Source organism: Apodemus sylvaticus, chromosome 23, assembly GCF_947179515.1.
Source record: "Apodemus sylvaticus chromosome 23, mApoSyl1.1, whole genome shotgun sequence".
In the NCBI taxonomy this organism is placed as follows: Eukaryota; Metazoa; Chordata; class Mammalia; order Rodentia; family Muridae; genus Apodemus; species Apodemus sylvaticus.
The window spans coordinates 40467681-40488812 of NC_067494.1; the positions used below are offsets into that span (position 1 = coordinate 40467681).

At 47.9% G+C, this 21132-nt stretch overlaps 2 protein-coding genes across 3 annotated transcripts in view; one reads left to right on the top strand and one right to left on the bottom strand.

Moving 5' to 3' along the window:
• Window positions 1–996: 996 nt before the first annotated feature.
• Window positions 997–8552, bottom strand: Dynlt1 (dynein light chain Tctex-type 1). Its single transcript, XM_052169793.1, has 5 exons — window positions 8451–8552; window positions 6230–6271; window positions 2723–2846; window positions 2321–2398; window positions 997–1413 (listed from the first exon to the last, which is right to left on the bottom strand). Exons 1-5 carry the CDS (start codon window positions 8475–8477, stop codon window positions 1343–1345), a joined length of 342 nt encoding a protein of 113 aa, XP_052025753.1. The 5' UTR covers window positions 8478–8552; the 3' UTR covers window positions 997–1342.
• Window positions 8553–11863: 3311 nt separating this feature from the next.
• Sytl3 (synaptotagmin like 3) overlaps window positions 11864–21132 on the top strand; it is a 73116-nt gene continuing 63847 nt past the window's right edge. The window contains exon 1 of one of the 2 annotated variants that reach the window (XM_052169891.1): window positions 11864–12135. The gene's annotated coding sequence lies outside the window, so the exon portion shown is untranslated. Of the gene's footprint in view, window positions 12136–15824; window positions 15890–21132 lie in introns of those variants that run through there. The other variant, XM_052169893.1, reaches the window with a different exon arrangement.

A 21132-nucleotide genomic window follows, 5' to 3' on the forward strand; every position in this document is an offset into this window, starting at 1 on the left:
GACAGCCTAGCCTTTGGGGGGGGTCCCTTCTTATTGGGATTTATGACTTAACTGGATAAACTGTAGGCCCTGTGATACCCAAGCTACGCACTGTTAACACAACGGTTCTGTAAGCTGCAAAATTCTAAATATGTAGCTGCTACTAAAATTCCAAGGTCTGGAAGCTGCCGGCCAGCAGCGCTGGGCAAGCATGCGGACGGAGGTCAGAGCTCACTGGCTTGCCCAACCTTCTCATCCAGGAAGCAGGAATGGAGGATTGCAAGCATGTCATACTTGCTTTGCTTGTATCAATCACATACTTGATTCAGGAGGGACAGAATCCCGGAACTCTCCCCTCCTGTGCTTTTTGCTTCCTGGTTTGCACCGAGGTGGTCAGTGCAACAAAAGTAAACTGATGGACCAGTGAGCCGGTGCAGCAGTTAGAGGGGCTTGCCGCCAACCCTGCCGACCTGAGTTCTGTTCCTGGGCCCCAGGGGTGGGGAAAGAGCCAACTCCTGCAAACTGCTTTAGACCTCCAAGGGTGTACCGTGGTACTCCCACAGCTGCCTTTGACCTTTGACCTCCACGGTGTGCCAAGGGATGTGAGCTCACATTAACTCACACACAAATGTAATTTAAAAAGTTAACCAGAGCTAAACTGATGTGGCCCATTTCTCCAGACATCGGCCATTTTTCTAGATCTCCGAGTGAGGCTGTGTGTCACAAGTGCCTAACCCACCCCTGAGGTCTGTGACCTCTCTCCACCTCTGCTCTGTCAGCAGATTCGCCATCACAATAAGAAGCAGGCCCATGGCTTTAAGCATGACCCAAAAAAGCTGGCTGTGCCCTGTCCTGAGGCCACCAGCCAGGGTCTGACCATTATTAGTTCAGGTATATACTTAATGTCAGCACACAAGAGGCTAAAAGGAACCTTTTCTCTTTTCCTCAAACTAATTCTGAAAGCAGTAGCCACAGATTCTCGGGTGATGCTCCGGGCTACAAAAAAAACCACAAAACTTTAATTTTGAATAATTTATTATTCTAATAAAGTATAAAGTATGGAAAATTAGTGTAATCTGAATCATTTCGGACAGTAGAGACGTCTCCACTAGCAGAGTTTTTTTTAGCACCTTTGAGAAGACAGTTAAGACAAGTGGTACTGCCCACCTCTGATGACAGGTGGCTGCTCATCTGGCTGACGTCATGTGGTTCCTGTGACCGGGGAGGCATTTGGTTTATTCCTCTACGTTTTGAGAGTGCCACAGAACAACTTAAAGAGGAGGAAGGTGTTTGCCCAACATAGCTGGTGGCTGAGATGGACCGGGAACGCTGGGACCGGGCGGCTGAGGCGGCTAAGGTGAGGTCAGATGGACAGTCCGAAGGCGCTGACAATGCAGTACATGGTTTTGTTCTCCCATCGGACGGTACAGCTCCCTGTGAGGGACACAGACAGGCACAGGAAGTGAGGAGGCCCAGGAGATTCGGGTCCCACCACGCCAGCACTGCAGTGTAGGCCTCTGACACACAGAGAGGGACTTTACTTACAAATGGGAAGGTGCCCACAGAATGTTTGGGGTTTTGTTTGTTTGTTTGTTTGATTTTACATAGGGTCTCACTGTGTAGTCCAGGCTGGCCTCAAACTCACAGAGATCTGCCTGCCTCTGCCTTGTCAGATGCGGCAATGTTCACCACTCCACCAGGCAATGGTAACTTACAGAAATGTACTGATATTGAAACATCTGGGGCTGGAAAGATGGCTCAGCGGTTAAGAGTACTGACTGCTTGTCTGAAGGTCCTGAGTTCAAATTCCAGCAACCACATGGTGGCTCACAACCATCCATATTGAGATCTGACACCCTCTTCTGGTGTGTCTGAAGATAGCTACAGTGTACTTATATATAATAATAAATCTCTGGGCCAAAGCGAGCAGGGCTGGAGTTCAATTCCCAGCAACCACATGATGGCTCACAACCATCTGTATAGCTACAGTGCACTCATATACATAAAACAAATAAATCTTTTTAAAAAATTGAAGCTGGGCGGTGGTGGCGCACACCTGTAATCCCAGCACTCTGGGAGGCAGAGGCAGGCAGATTTCTGAGTTCAAGGCCAGCCTGGTCTCCAGAGTGAGTTCCAGGACAGCCAGGGCTACACAGAGAAACCCTGTCTCGAAAAATACCAAAAAACCACACACACACACAAACACACACACACAATTTGAGCCATCCAAGTGCGCACTTCACAGAGCCCTGCTTAGCGCTGCAGATCGCCGAACATGGGACTACACTAAAGCTCGGGAGTAGTGGGTGTGACAAATTGTCCAGGAGGGGGAGAGTCCTACCATCCGTGGAGCTGTCCCAGAAGCAGGAACTTGCGGTGTGTAACCCAGCACCGTTCTTCTGCATGATCACACAGGTCACTTAAATGAAACAAACATGTGTTAGAAAAACCCGAAATACACAGGGGCAGACTATGCTGTCTCATTCTGACAAACTACATATTTCCTTTCTCTCAGCATGTTCTCAACATGTCTGATCAGACATCCTATAATCCCTGCGACAATGGCATCAGCCTGACATGCAAGGCGCATGGTACAGTCACTACACAAGGGACTGGTCCTGGAAGAAACTTCCTTGGAAATTCAACAACCAGTTGCTAAGTGACCTTTCTTCCAGCCCCAGACACACCTCAGATCAGTATTTAAAGAGCCTCTATCCAAATACACATGACGAAAATCCATTACCAATGTACTTAAATGGTTTCCCCAGTTTGGTGAGTTGGCTCAGAGTCTGTTCTACGACATTAGTGGTCCACTGGTTGACTTTGCTGTGCTGGTAGGCGTTACCACCGATGGCGCTTTCTATAGCCTAGGGGAAAAAAAGCCCAAGAGGTCACGGAGAGAACCCAACCACTCACCGGTCACCCCACGTGGCCCGTGGCCCTCCTACGCACTAAAGACAGAACTCTCAGAAGAAGGCTCCTCAGCATGCTCGGCTTCTGCTCGGCAGCAGTACACGGCATCCCAGCCATGTTTCTTTCTATTGGCTGAAGATGTATATTCTATAGAATCTGTCAGCTGGGCTCAACAGCCCGACTGAACAAACGGACTGAACGTTTATGCTGCTGTTCATTTCTAACAATAAGCAACGCTTTTTTTTTTTCCCAGACAGGGTTTCTCTGTGTAGCCCTGGCTGTCCTGGAACTCACTCTGTAGACCAGGCTGGCCTTGAACTCAGAAATCCGCCTCCCTGTGCCTCCCAAGTGCTGACATTAAAGGTGTGCACCACTGCTGCCTGGCTAGCAACACTTTTTCTTAATGAGGCAGAGAAATAGTTTATTTTGCCAGTTTCTTAAATGTATGCTAGTCATTTTTAGCCAAGCCATAAAATATATAATATGCATATGTTAGATGACATTTTACTGGACAATTGTACAACTGGCAACATACAACCTACACAGTCTTGTAGTACTTGTGGCCTTATATGGGCTGTGTTCCCATACTTTTCAGATAACTGAACCTTTTCCACCCAATGCTGGAGTCTGTGGTAGCATCGCCCCTGGTTGGCATAGCTTACCGTCCTGTCCCTGTACTATCAGTGACTCTCTGGGTCTTTCTCCAGCACCCCCTCTCCCACATGCCACCATGGAGGCTCTGAGCAGAGCCCTCCCCACCCCTTCTAACCTGCTGCAAGTCTGAAAACGGAGGTTTCCTGAGAGCCTACAGTAAAGGCAGACCCAAGTCCAGGGGCCCTCGCTACACATGGTGAAGGAGCGAGCGGACGCTACGGGCTAAGGCAGCAACAACTTTTGAGGGATAAACTTGGGGCTCTGACCAGTCATGTGGACCCAGCTCCTCTGCCACGTCCGCCCACTCTAGGCTGAGAGCACGCCGTGGGCAGGGTCTAGTGGTCTCACTCTAGTCAAGGTATGGCTAGACACCAAGACTGTCGGAGGAGGAAGCACAGACCCCTCACACACACACTGTCAAGTCCAGATTTTAGGGAGAAAGGAAAACTCTTAATTTTGGATCCACTCATTCCAATTAGCTAATACGTTTAAACAGCTTGATGACCGAACTAACCTACTGCCAGGGCAAAAAAGCTGAGTGATCTCACAGTTCCCCACAGACTGCTAAGGTGCACTTTCAACCACCTGCTGCCTAGGAACGCAGTCTAAGTGGATGCAGAAGCCAGGAGGCAAAACTTAGCTCAGCCCTAATAAACCCACTCCATCCTTGCCAGTTCTGGCTTAATCCACCACCTTTCTCCCTCCCACCTGTTCCACAGGAAACACTGCATGGAAGAAACAACAAAAGGCAAATTTACACTCCCTGCAAAGCGCCAGAAAAGTCACACTGACTTTAAGCAGAGTACATAAAAGACAGAAAATCATTTTGGTTTTGGATACATCTCACAAAACGGAGTGCGGTTCTTTAATATTCTGGCACAAGTCAATAATGGGCATCAAACATCTTACACTGTAGTCAATCCAAAATTACTTCAGGGACCCTGGAGTGGAAAGAAGGGTTTATTCTAGCTCCCAGTCCACAGTGGCGGGAGTCCTGGCAGTTGGGGGCTGCTGATCACAGGGGCAGTCAGGAAGCCATGATGAGGCCTGCTGGGGCTCAGGAGAGTGGGGCCTTCCCTGCCTGTGGAACAGTGCTGCCCACATCCTGGGTGGGTCTTTACCTCAGCTAGCCTAATCTAGGCAATTGTTCACAGACATAAAGATGTGTGGGGGCCAGCCACCTCACAGTCCTGCCACCACCTTGGACCGTCTCCTTTCCAACTGAGGGCCAAAATAAACCCTCCTAACCTCTGCTTCTGTCAGACACTCTCACGGTGTTCCAATTCCTTTTGCCTGTTGTCATGTCCACCTTGTTTAAGAGAAGTACTATGATACCATATGATACCAATAATGTATTTAAAAATGTAAAAAAAAAAAACAAAAACCTTATGAATAACCCCTAACTGTATCTCCAGGTCCTGAGTTATGGACGTTGTTACATTTTCTCTGCAGTTGTTCTTTTTCATCAAACACCAGACATTTATGTGTGCATCATGAGTCTTCATGCTACAGGTTACAGAATCTGCCTCGACACTTTCTAACGCTATGTAAGACTTCTTGATTCAGTGTATATATATATATAATTTATATAATATAGGAGTAATTTTTAATTAAAGATTTATTTATTTATTATATGTAAGTACACTGTAGATGTCTTCAGACACTGCAGATGATCGTCAGATCGCATTACAGATGGTTGTGAGCCACCATGTGGTTGCTGGGATTTGAACTCAGGACCTTCGGAAGAGCAGACAGTACTCTTAACCACTGAGCTGTCTCTCCAGCCCTAGGAGTAATTTTTGCTCAGATATAAAGTTCAATAGCTCTTGAGATTTTTTTCCCAGTTTAATTCACATGGGGTTTTCCTTCATGCGTGCTGCGCTGGTTCCTTTTAGGTCAACCTAACACACGCTCACGTCACTTATGAGAGGAAACCTCAATTAAGAAAGCACCTCTGGTGGAGCATGCCTTTAATCCCAGCACTTGGGAGGCAGAGGCAGGCAGATTTCTGAGTTCGAGGCCAGCCTGGTCTACAGAGTGAGCTCCAGGACAGCCAAGGCTACACAGAGAAACCCTGTCTTGGAAAAAAAAAAAAAAGAAAGAAAGCACCTCTGTAAGATCCAGTCTAAGACATTTCTTCTTTTTTATAAAAACATTTTTTAATGATTTATTTATTTATTTTATGTATGTGGGTACTCTGTCACAGTCTTCAGACTCACCAGAAGAGTGTACCTGATCCCATTACAGGTAGTTGTGAGCCACCTATGTGGTTGCTGGGAACTGAACTCAGGACCTCTGGAAGTGTCCTTAACCGCTGAGCCATCTCTCCAGCCTGTAAGCCATTTTCTTAACTATTAATTGACCGGGAAGGGCTTGGCCTATTGTGGTTTGTGCCATCCCTAGTCCTGTCCTATAAGAAAGCAAGCTGAGCAAGCCAGGGGAATCAAGTCAGTAAGCAGCGCCCTCCATGGCCTCTGCAACAGCTCCTGCCTCCAGGATGCTGCCCTGCTTGAGTTCCTGTCCTGACTTCCTCCGATGAGGAACTGTGTCGTGGAAGTGTAAGCAGAATAAATCCTTCTTCCTCAACTTGCTGTGGCTATGGTGTTCAATCGCAGTAATAGTAAAGTAACACTAAGACAATCAGTCAATCAAACGCTGGGTAAATGAGCACGGTTCCTCTTACCTCCTTCACAATGTTGCTCACTTCATCAACAACAAATGCGGTCTGTTAAAGGAAGAAAATGTGGGTAAGATGGGTTTAAAAGAGCTTCCTGCACAGCATCAATAAGCACACAATGAGACACTGAATGGGACTTAGAAATCAGGCTGTCCACTGTGCTGACGAACCTCAGAGCGCACAGGTGGGAAGCAGCTGTCTGAGTGTCACACTGCAAGCCACGCGTCACTTCAAACTAGAATCCTCCCTCTCCTTCTCCTGCAGCTGGCTGTCAGCACCATTAGCCAGGCCAGGTGCCAAATAAAGCAACTGAACCACGGTAAAGATGGGACATTCTCTTCTGTGAGGTAACCTGTTTAGAAAGTTTAACACGTGTGTCCATCATTTCCTTAACCCCATGAACTACTTCAGGAAGAAGCATCAGCTGACTCCTGGGCTGCCAGCAGCAGGGTGCTGGAAGTAGCTTTTTTTAGTCTCTTTTTAACATTAATACTAGATTTGAATGGGTGTGGGGGTTTCCTGAGAACTTTAGCCAGGCACTAGCCTGCCTGTGTGCTTCTTACATGAGAACAAGTGAACTATTCCAAGGATATTCTGGGATATCCTTAGCACTGGACATGCCCTGGATAGCACAACCTCCCCCTCAGCAGTCACTCAATCCTGTTTTGTTACAGACTTTCCTGACTGCCTTGTTCTAGTGTTGAATAACAACACCCCTTTCTCTTCAGGAGAACAAGAACTGACCACGCAAAGCCTTTTCTAGACGCTCCCCCACCCAAGAAGTCAATTGGACACAAAGCCGAAATCACCGAAATAGTGAAAATGTGGTGATCCTCCAGGGTAAGTAACTGAAAGGCTCTTCCTAAGTGACCATAGTGATCTGAAGCCACAAAGCAAAGTCCTTGCATCACTTCCCAGACTGTTAAAGAAAATAACAAAAGAGAAATTGTACTGAAGCAGGGGGAGGACGGCCAGCTGCTACCAGAAAGGGAAATGAGCTGAGGAGAACCTGGAAGCTAAGGGTAAGGAGAAAAGGCTCAGCTGAGAGGGCTGATGGGTAAATAGAGAGCATCCTCCTGCAGCTGACACACTGTGTCAAACACAGATCACTGTCGGGATACTTCACAGATACTTCATCAGCCGGTTCCCATGTACAAGCTGGAATTACAACGTGGGTTTTCGGGACTTCCTCTTCGCATAGCCATTTCCCTCCTATAAAGTTTAACTAGCTGTGACTATGATAAAAGCCAGTTTTCAGTCATACATGAGATTGCTATCTGGCGAGCATCCCCCTTGCTAGCTGCTGCTGAGTCGTGGTTTGAGATTCTCCACCAGCGTTCACACAGAACGCTCCTGGTTGACAGAAAGTGTGTTGGGAAAACAGACCAAAACTGAAAGTTTCTGATGAATGCAAATGTCTTGCTCTTCCCTCAGAATATCCTTAGTTGACACTTTAGAAATGTCAAAAGAGGAAGTGTTAGGGCTTTATTATTATTGTTTTTGACAAACTGTGTAGGATTTTATTCAGTTTCAACAAAAATTATTCAGAAAGAAAATAAGCAAATATTCTATAACGGGTGTCCATTCAGCTGTTTCTCAAATACATGTCAGCACGAAGGAAAAGACATTTTGACAACACACCATCAAGGAGAGTGGCTAGGGCACTAAGAGGCACTGCATTCTTCCCCGACAAGAATGAGAGATCCCGTTACTATCTTAAACTGAAATGAAATGTACCCAGTCGCCTTGGCCTGGGTGGGAGGGAGCGCCGCACCGAAGGACAAGGTGCGGCACCGAGACAAAGGCAGGTTCTGTTCGCACGTCGGTACTTGGCAGACTGTGGACAGTCTGGACAGCAGACCCCCACTGCGGTCACCGGGAGCTGGCCCTGCGCGCCCGTGTCACTATGCATGCCACAGCAGGAAGCCTCCTTTCCCAACCACGGCCCCGGTTGGGGTCTGCGGCAGTGCGGAAGGGGTGGAGTGATGTCATCCTCCCGGCGGAGGGAGGACGCCGTGAACCCCACCGAGACCCGCGCCGTCTCCGCGGACCGCGGGCACCGCCCACGCGGGAAAGACACCAAGCTGCCGCTGGGAACCGCCACCCAGGCTCATCAGCCTCGGGCCAGGTGGCCGTGAGCAGAAGAAGCTGCGTCTTCCCAGGCGGAGCCCCGCCACACCCGGATCGCCGCCGCCACCCTCCCTCCCACCGCCCAACCCGAGGTTACCTCCTCGGAGGCCTGGAAGTCTTCCATCTTTCCTCTAGCGCGTCTCCTTCACCCGCCGAGTCCAGTGGACTGCGCAGGCGCGCTCAGGCCACGCCCACTCCTCCCCCGCCAGGACCCTGACCACTACCAATAACCACCCACGCTCTAGGGCCCCGCCCCTCCACCAAAGGCTCCTACTACTACCCGGCCCCACCCACCGGTGGCTCCGCCCACCCGTCGGCCCCGCCTGCTGCTCCTCTCTGGTCTCCAAGTAACAGGGCGTGTCTCTGAGCCCTCTGGGATGTGGTTTCCAAAGCAAACTGTCAGAGCCACCTAACCTCTCTCTAAACACTGACAAACCCAAATCAAACAAAGAAACAAAAGCCGGTCTCGCAAGGGAAGAGGTCCTGGCCCTCCCTCCCGTTCAAACTATAGAAATGGAAACTTTCAAACAAGTCCTGACAAGGAACGATTGAAAATGATTTCCAATAGTATGGCGCGTTGGTTGCCTCTCCTTGGGGATCAGGATGAGGGTAGTCCAGCTGTCTGAACAAAAGCTGGGAGTTCTCCTGTAAGCAGCGCACTGGCGGGCTAGTGCCTCGCTAATGTTTTCAGTAATCCACCTGAGGATCCCGTGGCCAAGCCGATGTCACCACTCCTTTGGATTTGATCACTTTGAGATCTGCTCTGTTTATACCTGCTCAGTTTCTACACCCAGTCACATCTGTCTCTGCCAACACCGTGACCTGCTGCCCACTGTAACTGGGAGCCTCAGATGAGAGTCTCCAAGCTCCCTTAATTGGGCCCCTATTACGGGAAGTTTCCTTCTTAACCCAAAGATACATATTTTTAAATGATATACTTGGACATATATTCTTTTGCCGAATAGCAATGACGGTTAAATTTTTGCGTTTTAATAATGAAGAGAGCGCCTAGTGAGATGGATCAGCAGTTAAAAGCACGCTGCTCTTCCTGAAAAGCTTAGCTCCAGGCACACATATGAGCCAGCTCTCATCCTGTAACCCTCTCTCCAAGGGAGCTGACGTCTTCTTCTGGCCTCAGCAGACGGCGTATATTCACATAGACACATAAATAAAAGTAAAATCTTTCAAAATAAATAATAAACCCAATCTTCACATCTCTGTTTTACAAATAAATGAATTTTTTAATGAATAGAAATAACCCAGGTGTGGGTGACACACTCATGTAATCCCAGCAGCACTTGGGAGGGAGAGAGAGGCGGCTAGCCTGAGCTATGAAGCAAGGAGAATGTAAAAACAACAAAAACAAAAATGAAGTCCTATATTCTCAGTAGGGCAGTGGTGGCGCATGTCTTTAATCCCAGCACTTGGGAGGCAGAGGCAGGTGAATTTCTGAGTTCAGAGGCCAGCCTGGTCTACAAAGTGAGTTCCAGGACAGCCAGGGCTATACAGAGAAAACCTTGTCTGGGGGGGTGGGGTGGGGGTAGGGAGGGTGGGGGTGGGGGGTAGGGGGGGAGTTCTATATTCTCTTAATGTAGCCTGCTGCTGTGATGTGAGTCATGTTACCTACCCCAAAATCCATTCACACTCCAGAGTGTGACGTTATTTGGAGATGGGGCCTTCAACAAGGTTTCATTAAGATAAAATGAAGTCCTGTGTGGAGGCCCTCAACAGATATGACTCGGGTCCTTATAAAGAGTTCAGGACACAGACAGGTGCCCGTAGACTACCATGTGAAGACACGGGGAGATGGCCGTCTATAAGTCAATGGCGTGGGCCTCCAGAAAAGAATGGGCCTCACTCAGCCTTGCCCGTATCTTAACCTTGGGCTCCCAAATTGTGAGAAAAGAAATTGCTATGCAAGCCACCGCTTCCGTGATATTTGTTATGCAGCCTGAGCAGACTGATGCGTCTACTTTTTAGGTAACGATTCTCATTTTCAAAGCATTTTCTCTCAAATATTCCCAAATGGGTTGACTCAGCACATCATGCCTATAATTCTACTATCCAATAAATACAAGTTACTATTTATTGAGGATTTTACCCTAAGGCCAGAGATTCTCCATTGCCACCCCAGTGGTGGTACTCAGCACATAACAGACACACCACAAACACTGTGCGATTGAATGAGAGGAAGCTCTCAGGCCAGGAGACAAGCCCAGTGAGTCTCACCAGGAAGTGGAGGTGCACAGAGTGATTTGCTTGAGATCACTCAAGATTGGTCTCACCCTTTACTCCAGTTTTTAATGTATTTATTTGTGGTTCATGTGATGTGTGTGTGTGTGTGTGTGTGTGTGTGTGTGTGTGTGTGTTTGTGTGCACTTGTAGAAGCCAGAAGTAAGCATAAACATCTTCTGCTATTATTCTTTCTTATTGAATCATGTCTCCCACTGAACCTGGAGCTCGCCATTCTGCCCAGACAGGCTGGCCAGCAAGTTCTTGGCTTTTGCCTCTCCCTACGCACTCCTCCCCAGCACTGGATGACACTTCCACACCTCACTGTTCTGTGGGTGCTGGGGCTCCAGACTCAGGTCACCAAGCTTGGACAGTGTGATGGCTTGTATATGCTCGGCCCAGGGAGTGGCAGGATTAGAAGGTGTGGCCTTGTAGGAGTAGGTGTGTCACTGTGGGTGTGGGCTTTAAGAGCCTCATCCTAACTGCTTAGAAGCCAGTCTCCTCCTAGCAGCCTTCAGATGAAGATGTAGAACTCTCAGCTCCTCCTGCATCATGCCTGCCTGGATGCTGCCATGTTCCTGCCTTGATGATAATGGACTGAATCTCTGAACCTGTAAGCCAGCCCAAATTAAATGTTGTTCTTATAAGACTTGCCTTGGTCATGGTGTCTGCTCACAACAGCAAAACCCTGACTAAGACAGACGGTGAGCCCTCTATCCACCAAATCACCTCCACAGCCCCCAAAGCTAACCCTCTTAACTTTAGTTTCTCTACTACATCCCAACCCTCAGCATCTATGCTGGAGATGGGCAAGTTCACGGTCCGGGAACTGGCATCTAGGTCATATATGGGGGAAAGGAATCTCATAGCAAAAGTGGAGATGGAAAGAAGGGAGGGAGAAGAAGAGGAGGAAGAAGAGGAGGAAGTAGAGGACGAAGAAGAGGAGGAGGAGGATAGTACCCAAACTCATTTCCTTATAAGAAACCCACTCTTGACTTAATGGGCCTGCTCCCAGGATGCTACTGTTAATCTAGACCTGAGAATGAAGACCCTGAGGCCTTCTCTTCACACCATTGATACCCAATGCCAGCGCAGTTACATCTGATTAAGTTTGAGAAGGGACAGCCATTTAGAACATGAAAAATATGCTTATGATTTACATACTATTTGCATGCATGTAAGCCTTCAAAAAAAATTACCCCAGAAATGCCCATGACCGTCCACATGAAGCTGTTCTCTGTGGTGTCACTAGTCATACATCTGAGGTCACACACAGGAAACACGCTGGGTTCTGCTGGGCGTTTTGGGGAAAGGATGAGGCATTTCACCGAAGTCTCTTATCTTTTAGCTTGCAGTGTAAAATCCTTGTGTGAGCTTCTCGGCATAGCGTTAGGATGCCTGGGTCGTTGGTGACGTGGGATTAGCCACAGACACACTTGGGATAGCCATGTAAATCATCAGCCTCAGCCAGTGTCTGGCAGGCAGGAGGGAGACACACAGGTCAGTGATTGAAGAACTGACTTCCTCAACAGGACACGCTCCAGATTAAGGTAGGATGAAGCCCGGAGTCTACATGGGAGCTCGTGGTCTTTCTTGTGGGGTGGGTGGATGCAGTGGTTAGAGCTGTCCCTAAACTGATGGCAGGAATGAGTAAGTTAGCAAGCCTTGTGATTGTGTTGAATAGGAGACACTGCTAGTGTAATGATGAGCCAGGCAGTGGTGGTATGCACCTCTAAACCCAGCACTCAGGAGGCACAGGCAGGTGCATCTCTGTGAGTTCAAGGCCAGCCTGGTCTACAAAGCTAGGTCCAGGACAGGCTGAGCTACACAGAGAAACCCTGTCTCAAAATACCAAGAAAAAAGAAAGGAGGGAAGGAAGGAAGGCAAGAAGGAAGGAAGGAAAGAAGGAAAGGAAGAAAGAAAGGAAGGAAGAGAAGGAAAGAAAGAAAGGAAGAGAAGGAAGGAAGGAAGGAAGGAAGGAAGGAAGGAAGAAAGGAAGGAAGGAAAGAAGGAAGGGAAATGATGTTTTAAATGGCATCAGGAAAGTAATTTAAGATTTAAAGAACAAAACACAAGACAGTTTACCAAAGCCATGTGACATTGCCTAAGAGGCAATAGAATATCATCTTTGGCTTTCAAGGTCATTTGTACACCGCTTGTTTTGTCCTCAATAGCTTCACCGATTTAGGCTGTTTCTGTCAACCTTGACCCCTAGTTTGAAGACAAAAGATAAATATAATTTTACAATAAAGAAGTGAAGTTGCCCAGGACCTACTTTAAACCCTACTTTCTCTGTCTGTCTTGACAGGTTCTCACTTTGTAGGGCTTTCTGACCTAAGCTCACTATGTATAGACCAAGCTGGCCTCAAACTCACTATAGGTAGACCAGGCTGGCCTTGAACTCACAGAGAGTTCACCTACCTCTGATTCCTGAGTACCGAAATTAAAGGCATGAACCACCAGACCCTTAAATTTCTCTTAAGTGAGCTTTGTCTAACCCCAAATAGATACCTGGGTGTAATGTAGGTTGTTGTCAAAGGAAAGTGTGTATTAGATCTGTAAGATCTACTGACAGAAGAGTTGATAGAGAAAAAAAAAAATCATTCAGCCGGGATAATTAATTGGAGACTCTAACTTCTTAACTTCTGTATCCAGATAAAGAATCAGGTTTCAGGGGCAATGGTGGCACAGGCCTTTAATCTCAGCACTTGGAAGGCAGAGGCAGGCGGATCTCTGAGTTCGAGGCCAGCCTGATCTACAGAGTTCCAGGACTGCCAGGGCTACACAGAAAAAACCTGGGGGGGGGGGGGAGGGGGAGGTGGGGAATCAAGTTTCAGAAGTGAAAGGATCTAGGTCCCAATGTGACTTCAGGTAAATTACTGAATGCCCTGCCTCCATTTTCAAATCTGCAAAGTGGATAAGCTGACTTCAGCCTGCCACAATAACCTTTAGTGTATAACATACTTGCTAAACTGCCGGGCCTAGAGGGAGTACTAAATTAACAGTGGCTATCCCAACAACAAAAACATAGTGACAGGAGTCTGGTGGCTATGGCAACATTTTGTGTTAATTTTTATGTCTTTGACCTTCTGTGTGAAGCGGTCAAGTTTAAACCGTGAACATCACAATGTTTTTTTTCCTCTTTTACCCTGATTCTACAAGGACATGGGAGGTGCAGGGGAATGCTGGGTAGCAAGGATCCACCAAAATGAGGACTATGCATAGCATTCCCCCCCCCCCCCAGCCTTCCGGGACTTTATGCATATGATTGTATCTTAATGCGTTATGTTCTAAGGGATCTGAGGCTGATCCACTTCGTAGAAACTGACAAAATAAACATTAAAGGAATGGGAGCTCTGCCGGGGTTTTTCGGGGGAAGGCAGAAAACCCACCAACGATTAAGGATAATCGGCAAAGATAAACTTTTCAAACACACAATTCCCTTCCTGTGCAAGACTTTCTGATAATGCTCATTTATGCAAAATCTTGGAAGCCTGTGAATGAATAGGAGCCCAGTTCTGGCTGGAGCTAGAGATAACGGCTCTTCTTTATTCCTCGGCTGCCTTGGGCGGGCTGCTGTTCTTTGTGGCTATCCAAAGCCTCCACCGAGAAACTACCCAAGGAACATAAAGGGTGTGATTTCTCAGGGTCAGCGTTAAGGTCTGTTTTGCCCCTCGGCTTGGAGGCAGAAGGGTTTTGTGGTCTCACACTGAAGCTGAGAAGATTCACAAGAAAGAAAAAACAGCTGTGGTGGAACAGCTGGGCCTAGCTGCAGCCTCCAAAAGCACGAAGCTCTGTAGCTAAGCGGCTGTGGCCTGCGGGCTGTGAGAACAGAGACGGGCGGGGTGGGACCGTGTGTTCTCAGGCACGCAAGCTGCTACCTGCTCACTTCCACTCTGCTGACGTGCTGCCCCGACACCGGACCGCCATCTATTTCCTTCGGTTCAGTGGCTGCCAGCTCAGAGCAGACAAGGGCCTGTCAACCTATAGGGACCGCTTCCCCTCCCCCACCCCTTTGTCTTTCAGATCTCTACTTCCTGTTCTTGCCCCCTTGCCAGCTCCCCAAGCCAAAGTCAAGGTCCTCCGCTGGGCCCAGGGCAGCTACAAGTGTTGTTTCTGTTTCCATAGCAGGAATGAATGCTGGCCTGTGTCAACCACGGGGACATGCTTTGTCCCAAAGTGTGAGCTTGGCTGATTTTGTCACTTTGCAAAGGCCACAGAGCATAGATGCCTACAACATCCCCAGAGGAGACAGTGTTATGGGACTGCATGGGGGTTAGCTTTAACCATCAACTTGCCCCAACCTAGAATTCCCTGGCGGTGAGGAATGGTCTACATTGCGAAGGTCTGCGGGCATGTATGTGAGAGATTTTCTTAATCGACCTAGTTGATGTACCACCATCCCCTAGACGGGGGGGGGGGGGGGGGGGGGGAGAAGGGGGGCGCTGGGGGTGGGTGGGTGCAGGGAGAGGGGCAGGGTTCTGAACTGTATAAAAGTGGAAAGATTGAGCTGATCACAAAATTAGTTCATTAATTAATTAAGCCAGCAAGCTTGCCTGTGTGCGTTCTCTGGGTCGTCTATGGATGTAGTGTGACTAGCTGTCTGAAGATCCTGCCTTGGCTTCCCCGTGAACCTGGAATTGTAAGCTGAAACCAATCCCTTTTTTCTCTGCCGCTTTTGTTGGGCTATCTTACCACAGCAACGGATGCCCAGCCTGTGTATATGCTCTTTGGTTGGCGGTTCAGACTCTGAGAGCCCGCAGGGTCTAGGTTAGTTGACTCTGTTGGTCTTCTTGAGGAGTTCCTGTCCCCTTTGGGGCCACACTCCTTCCTCCTATTTTTCCATAAGAGTCCCCAAGCTCCATCCACTGTTTGGCTGTGGGTGTCTGCATCTGTCTGAGCCAGCTGCTGGGTGGAGCCGATTTTGTTGGTAGCCTTGACTGGCTTGATCTTGCTTAGTAGGCCAGGTTAGCCTTGAACTCACAGAACTCTGCTTGCTTTTGTCTCCTTGGTGCTGGGATTAAAGGCACGTGCCACATTGTTAATTGCTGTGGGACTATGCACCCTGATATAGGTGGTCTGTTTCATTGACTGGGCCCTGAACTGTGTTAAGAAAACTGAGTAGAAGTCAGTTGTAGGTCTACATTCATTTCTCTTTGAGGCTGTGAGTTTCTGCTTTGAGTTTCCCTCTATTATAGACTGTGACCCGGAAGTGTAAACCAAATAACGCGGCCCCGCCCCCATCCCATGCTGCTTTTTGTCAGGGTGCTTGTTGTGGGAACAGAAACGGAACGGCTTATTACGGTAACTTCTATATTACTAATCTTTAATACCTAATGCTTACTTGCATCTGAAACTTTATTAGAGGCATGATAGAAGGTATATGCAGGGTGGGCGTGGTCTGCGCTTCCAGGCATCAACAGGTCAGTCCTGGGTAGGGCTGCTGTGCCTGTATAGAAACCCCTCAGACATAGTGCCCTGTGCCGCACAGCCCTAGAGAAATGGCTTCCTTTCCTCCTCCTCTCCTTCCTGAACAAACAAGATTATAGACATCGTAGAAAACTGGGTCTGGGAGCTCTCGGGGTTCTCGCTGTGACATTGTGACAGTCTGAATGAGATCATTGGCTTGTGATCTTGTCTAGTGTTCGCTTCGAGTTTAGGAATGACTCAGGTTTGCCTGTGTGCTTCAGGGTTCTGAAACTACAGCATTCTGTAGATACCCATCCCCCGACGGTCTCCCTCCTGCCCGGCTGCTTCCGGCTTCCGGCTTTAGTAAACTTTGCTGTCGCGGTGTGCACAAGGTTTCTCAGTTCAAGCCAGGCATTGCAACTCGAGACCCCCATTAGAGAGAAACACACCAGCACAAAATGAAACTGAACCTACTGTGGAGAAATGCATAGAAAGAATGGGGGTGGTGTGGGGGGGGAGGGTGAAGGGGTGATTGATTTTTATTGGAAATAGGGAAAAACTGACTTAAGCGTTTTTCACCCCATATGACCAAACTTATGTTCTAAGACTAGCATGTCTTAGTGTTCTCTTGCTGTGGTGAAACACCATGACCCAAAGGCAAGTTGAGGAGGAAAAAGTTGACATGGCTTATATATACATTGCTGTCCATCACGGAAGGAAGTCAGGACAGGAACCCGGAGGCAGGAGCCAATGCAGAGACCATGGAGGGGTGCTGCTTACTGGCTTGCTCCCCACGGCTTCCTCAGCCTGCTTTCTTGTAGAATCCACAACCACCAGCTCAGGGATGGCACCACCCACGATGGTCCCGGTCCTCCCCGTCAATCTTTAGTTAAGAAAATGCCCTAGAGGCTTGCCCACAGCCTGGTCTTCTGAAGGTATTTTCTTTTCTTTCTTTCTTTCTTCCTTCCTTCCTTTCTTTCTTTCTTTCTTTCTTTCTTTCTTTCTTTCTTTCTTTCTTTCTTTTTTTTGTTGGGTTTTTTTTGTTGTTGTTGTTTGTTTTGTTTTGATTTTCGAGACAGGGTTTCTCTGTATAGCCCTGGCTGTCCTGGAGCTCACTCTGTAGACCAGGCTGGCCTCGAACTCAGAAATCTGCCTGCCTCTGCCTCCCAAGTGCTGGGATTAAAGGCATGCACCACCACTGCCCCGTGAGGTATTTTCTCAATTGAGGTTCCCTCCTCTCAGACGACTATAATTTGTGCCAAGTTGATATACATCTATCTAGCCAGCACACAGCAGTACTGGGGATCCTCTTCCAAGCTCTGTTGCTAATATCACCCGGCACTTCCGGCCTGCCATACACCATGCCACATTCTCAGTATCAACACATCACTGTCAGAGGCATTGGAACATCCTGGGCGTCACTCTGGTTTGTGTGTTAAGTCCTGGGTAGGTGGAGTTATATAAGTTGCCCAAGACCTCAACGGGGAAGCGAGGGACAGAACCAGAGCTACTTACAGGACAGTAGCCTCTCATTGCCCTCAAGTTGTTCAGAGTAAATGAAATTTAGTTGGCCAGAAGGAAGAGTCGAGAAAGTATGGAAGAGTATCTCATGTGATGTGTTCAATAGTATGTGGTTGCAGGGGGCGGGGCATGAGAGCAGGGGCGGGGCGTGAGAGCAGGGGCGGGGTGTGAGAGTAGGGGGCGGGGCGTGAGAGCAGGGGCGGGGTGTGAGAGTAGGGGGCGGGGCGGGGGTTGATCAGAGAGGAAGACAGTTTCTGCTACAGTGTGTGCATTCAGGTCACATTACAGCCTCAGGTATCAATCTTCACTCTCCGCCTTGTTTGAGGAGGGTCTCAATGTCAGTAAGTTTCTGGGGAGTCTTCTGACTCCTCACCTCACTGTAGAGTGCTGTTCAACTTTTACGTGGGTTTGAGGATCTGAACTCATGTTCTCACGCTTACAAAGCAAGGGCTCTGCCCACCGAACCATCTCCCTGGCCCCCTATGAATGGTCTTAAATGACTTTTGGGGGGAGGGACAGGAGCAGGAGGCACTGAGGATGGAGAAGCTGCAAACCCACCCTTGTGTGGAACGTGGGACAGAGGAAGACCATGCAGCTAATTCACGCAACCTAATCGCCATAGAATCTCTTTCTTCTCTTGCTCATTTGAAAACATTACAAAAATGAAAAGCATCCAAGAGAGAAATATGCTTGTTTCGTCCTTTTTGTTTGTTTGTTTTGTTTTTTTGTTTTTTTGATTTTTTGGATTTGGTTTTTTCAAGACAGGGTTTCTCTCTATAGCCCTGGCTGTAGTGGAGCTCACTCTGTAGACCAGGCTGGCCTCAATCTCAGAAATCCCCCTGCCTCTGCCTCCCAGAGTGCTGGGATTAACGGCTTGTGCCACCACTGCCCGGCCCATATTTTTTTTTTTTAAAATACCTGAAAAATCCCCAGTGCTGTTTTAAATTTCTTGGTAGTACACATGACCAGAAATAAAATTTGTGACTGCGTTCTTATTTTTGCTAATACTGTAAGTGTTGGCATCTTTGGTGGGCCTGTTCATCTTTCTGACTAGGACAGAAAAACCTCTATTGACTAGGAAGAATTTTATTAGCCATTTTTCAAAGAAAGAAAATGCTTTTAAAGCAAAAACTCTTAAAGCTTAGTCGACCAGATTTATGTATCAGTAATATCACAATTTACAAGATGCCAATACAGTAATTTAAGAGTCAAGTGATAATGATAAAAGCTTTATCCCAATATTTCTAACCTTATAAAAAACAGCTATTTGGGCTAGTAGATGTCACACAGGTTCACATCCGAAGCCATCTCCGTTCCTTCTCCCTTCTGCCGACCTCTGTCTCCCCAACTCCTAGCTCCGCCTCCCTTCTCCCCTCCCCCTTCCCCCCCCCCCCCCCCCGCCTTTCCATGAAAAAATCCTACAACAGGCTCAACCTCCAAGTAGCTGAGGTTGCAGGAGATGCTGCTGGGCGTGGCAGGAATTGGTTCTAAGTGACTTGGAAGAAGAATTCCACTGTAGAATCTCCACCTTGGCAAATGACTCCCAAGAGTCCAGCGCCTTCCCAGCCAAGAGACAGCTCAAGAGGACTGTAGGCAGACACGGGAGTTCATTGAGATGACTCCTATTGAGAGAGTAGCTACAAACTTCCTTATAACCCAGAAATCAGGCAGAATTTAGTTCATAGTCAAACTAACTCAGAAAACTGTTTATAAACCCCAAACCAACCAATTCTCTATTTGTCTCTGCCCCGATCTCCTCCAAACCACTGGCGAGCTGCAATATGAACAAGAGTGATATCATTAATTTAGAAGCGGCCAAGGCCATGATAAGGTCCACTAATTCATAGGTTCAGGGACCAGGTTTTTTGTTTATTTATTTTTTGTTTTTGTTTCTATGACTTTTTTAAAGATAGATTGATTGATTTTAAGAGTACACTGTAGCTGTCTTCAGACGCACTCCAGAAGGAGGCATCGGATCTCATTACAGATGGTTATAAGCCACCATGTGGTTGCTGGGAATTGAACTCAGGACCTCTGGAAGAGCAGTCAGTGTACTTAACCGCTGAGCCATCTCTCCAGCCCCAGCAGTTCTTTACCTGCTTTTGAACTGCTGTTGACGTGAGCGGCTGACTCAGTGATCCACAGCTTGAGGACAGACAGACACCCTTTGCATTTCTTTCGGTTCATTTGAACTGTATGCACCCTGTAGGTTTTCTGCCGCGTTGTGTTTTGCCTTGGTGACAAGGAAGGTCAGAGGTCTATCTAATGCTGATGGGCAGTTGCTTCACTAGAGCTTCCTGGGAGAAATTCCAGCCTCTTTTCCTCACTGGTGGCGTCTCTCTGACTTTTTTCTCTTCTTTAAATGCTTTTGCTATAATCCCCTTTTAGGACAGGGTATACATAGCAAGTGGAGGCACCCAGAAGAGTGCCTGGTGCTTGCACGGTACCCCACAAATACCCAACAAAGATGGCTAGATCGTGCAGGTGAATTCCACGCTTCTGCCACAAGGGGGAGCCAGCGTTCTCTTTCTTGAACAGGGTAGTTCCCACTCTTTGATGCTGGCTGGCCCAGGATGGGGCTGGAATAGTGTTTTGTAGATAGTAGTATCCCTGAAAATGCACACGACTTAAGACACCTGCTGGGTGAGCACTGAGGAGCCCAGGTTTCTCCTGTGGAGACACTGTCATTTAGGATGGCACTCACTGGGACCCTACCTTGCTGAGAAGCTGAAGACCCAAGCTGGAGCAGAACACATCCAGTCACAGAAGCTGTTCACATCCATTTAAAATAACTGAGAACCAAGCAAACCAGTACGTGACTCAGCAGGGTGGTCACTAGAAATCGAAGACAGCCAGGCGTGAGCTCAGAGGCTACAGTTGGGAAGCACGAACACTAACTTGCTCCTTGTAGCATTGGTCGCTCTGTGTTCTAGGGTGTGTGTGGGTGCGTGCACAGGTGCATTTGTGTGCTCATGTGCATGAAAGCCAGAGGTCGGGGCTGGAGAGATGGCTTAGAGGTTAAGAGCTGTTCTTCTGAAGGTCCCGAGTTCAAATCTCAGCAACCACATGGTGGCTCACAACCATCCGTAATGTAATGAGATCAGACTCCGTGTTCTGGAGTGTCTGGAGACAGCTACAGTGTACTTATATTCTTAATACTTCAGTGTGATCAATTGCTTTTATGACCTTGCCAGACTACCACAGATTACAGAAAGAAGAGTATTTGTTGAAAAAGAGTGATGTCATAGGGCTGTTGCTTATCCATGAATTCAAAAGTTGTCAAAGTACATAGAGGACCCTCATGACTACAAACAAAACTAGCTGGGCTGTAAAATCAAAATGGCAGTTCAGAAAGCAGACTGCTTGAATGGCCGACATTTTCTTGGTGGGTGGAGGCATGCAGAATCTTCTGACTTGAACTGAACAGAAGCAGGGCGAGATATGCCTAACGATGCCTAATGATGCTCACAGAACTATTACAGGACATAAATAATTGATAGGTTGAGGTTGCGGTAGCTACACATATTCCCCTAATTGATGACACTCTGAGTTCTGACGATACTTGTAAAAAATAATAGCCGACAGCTGAGGACTACTGCTCGCGCTAATGTATTTTC

Coding starts and splice junctions, on each gene's coding strand:
- Dynlt1 (XM_052169793.1), bottom strand. CDS start 8,477: ATGGAAGACTTCCAGGCCTCCGAGGAG. Junction 6,272..8,450: donor ACTTCCAGGCCTCCGAGGAG/GTAACCTCGGGT, acceptor TTCCTTTAACAG/ACCGCATTTGTTGTTGATGA. Junction 1,414..2,320: donor CTGGGACAGCTCCACGGATG/GTAGGACTCTCC, acceptor TGTCCCTCACAG/GGAGCTGTACCGTCCGATGG.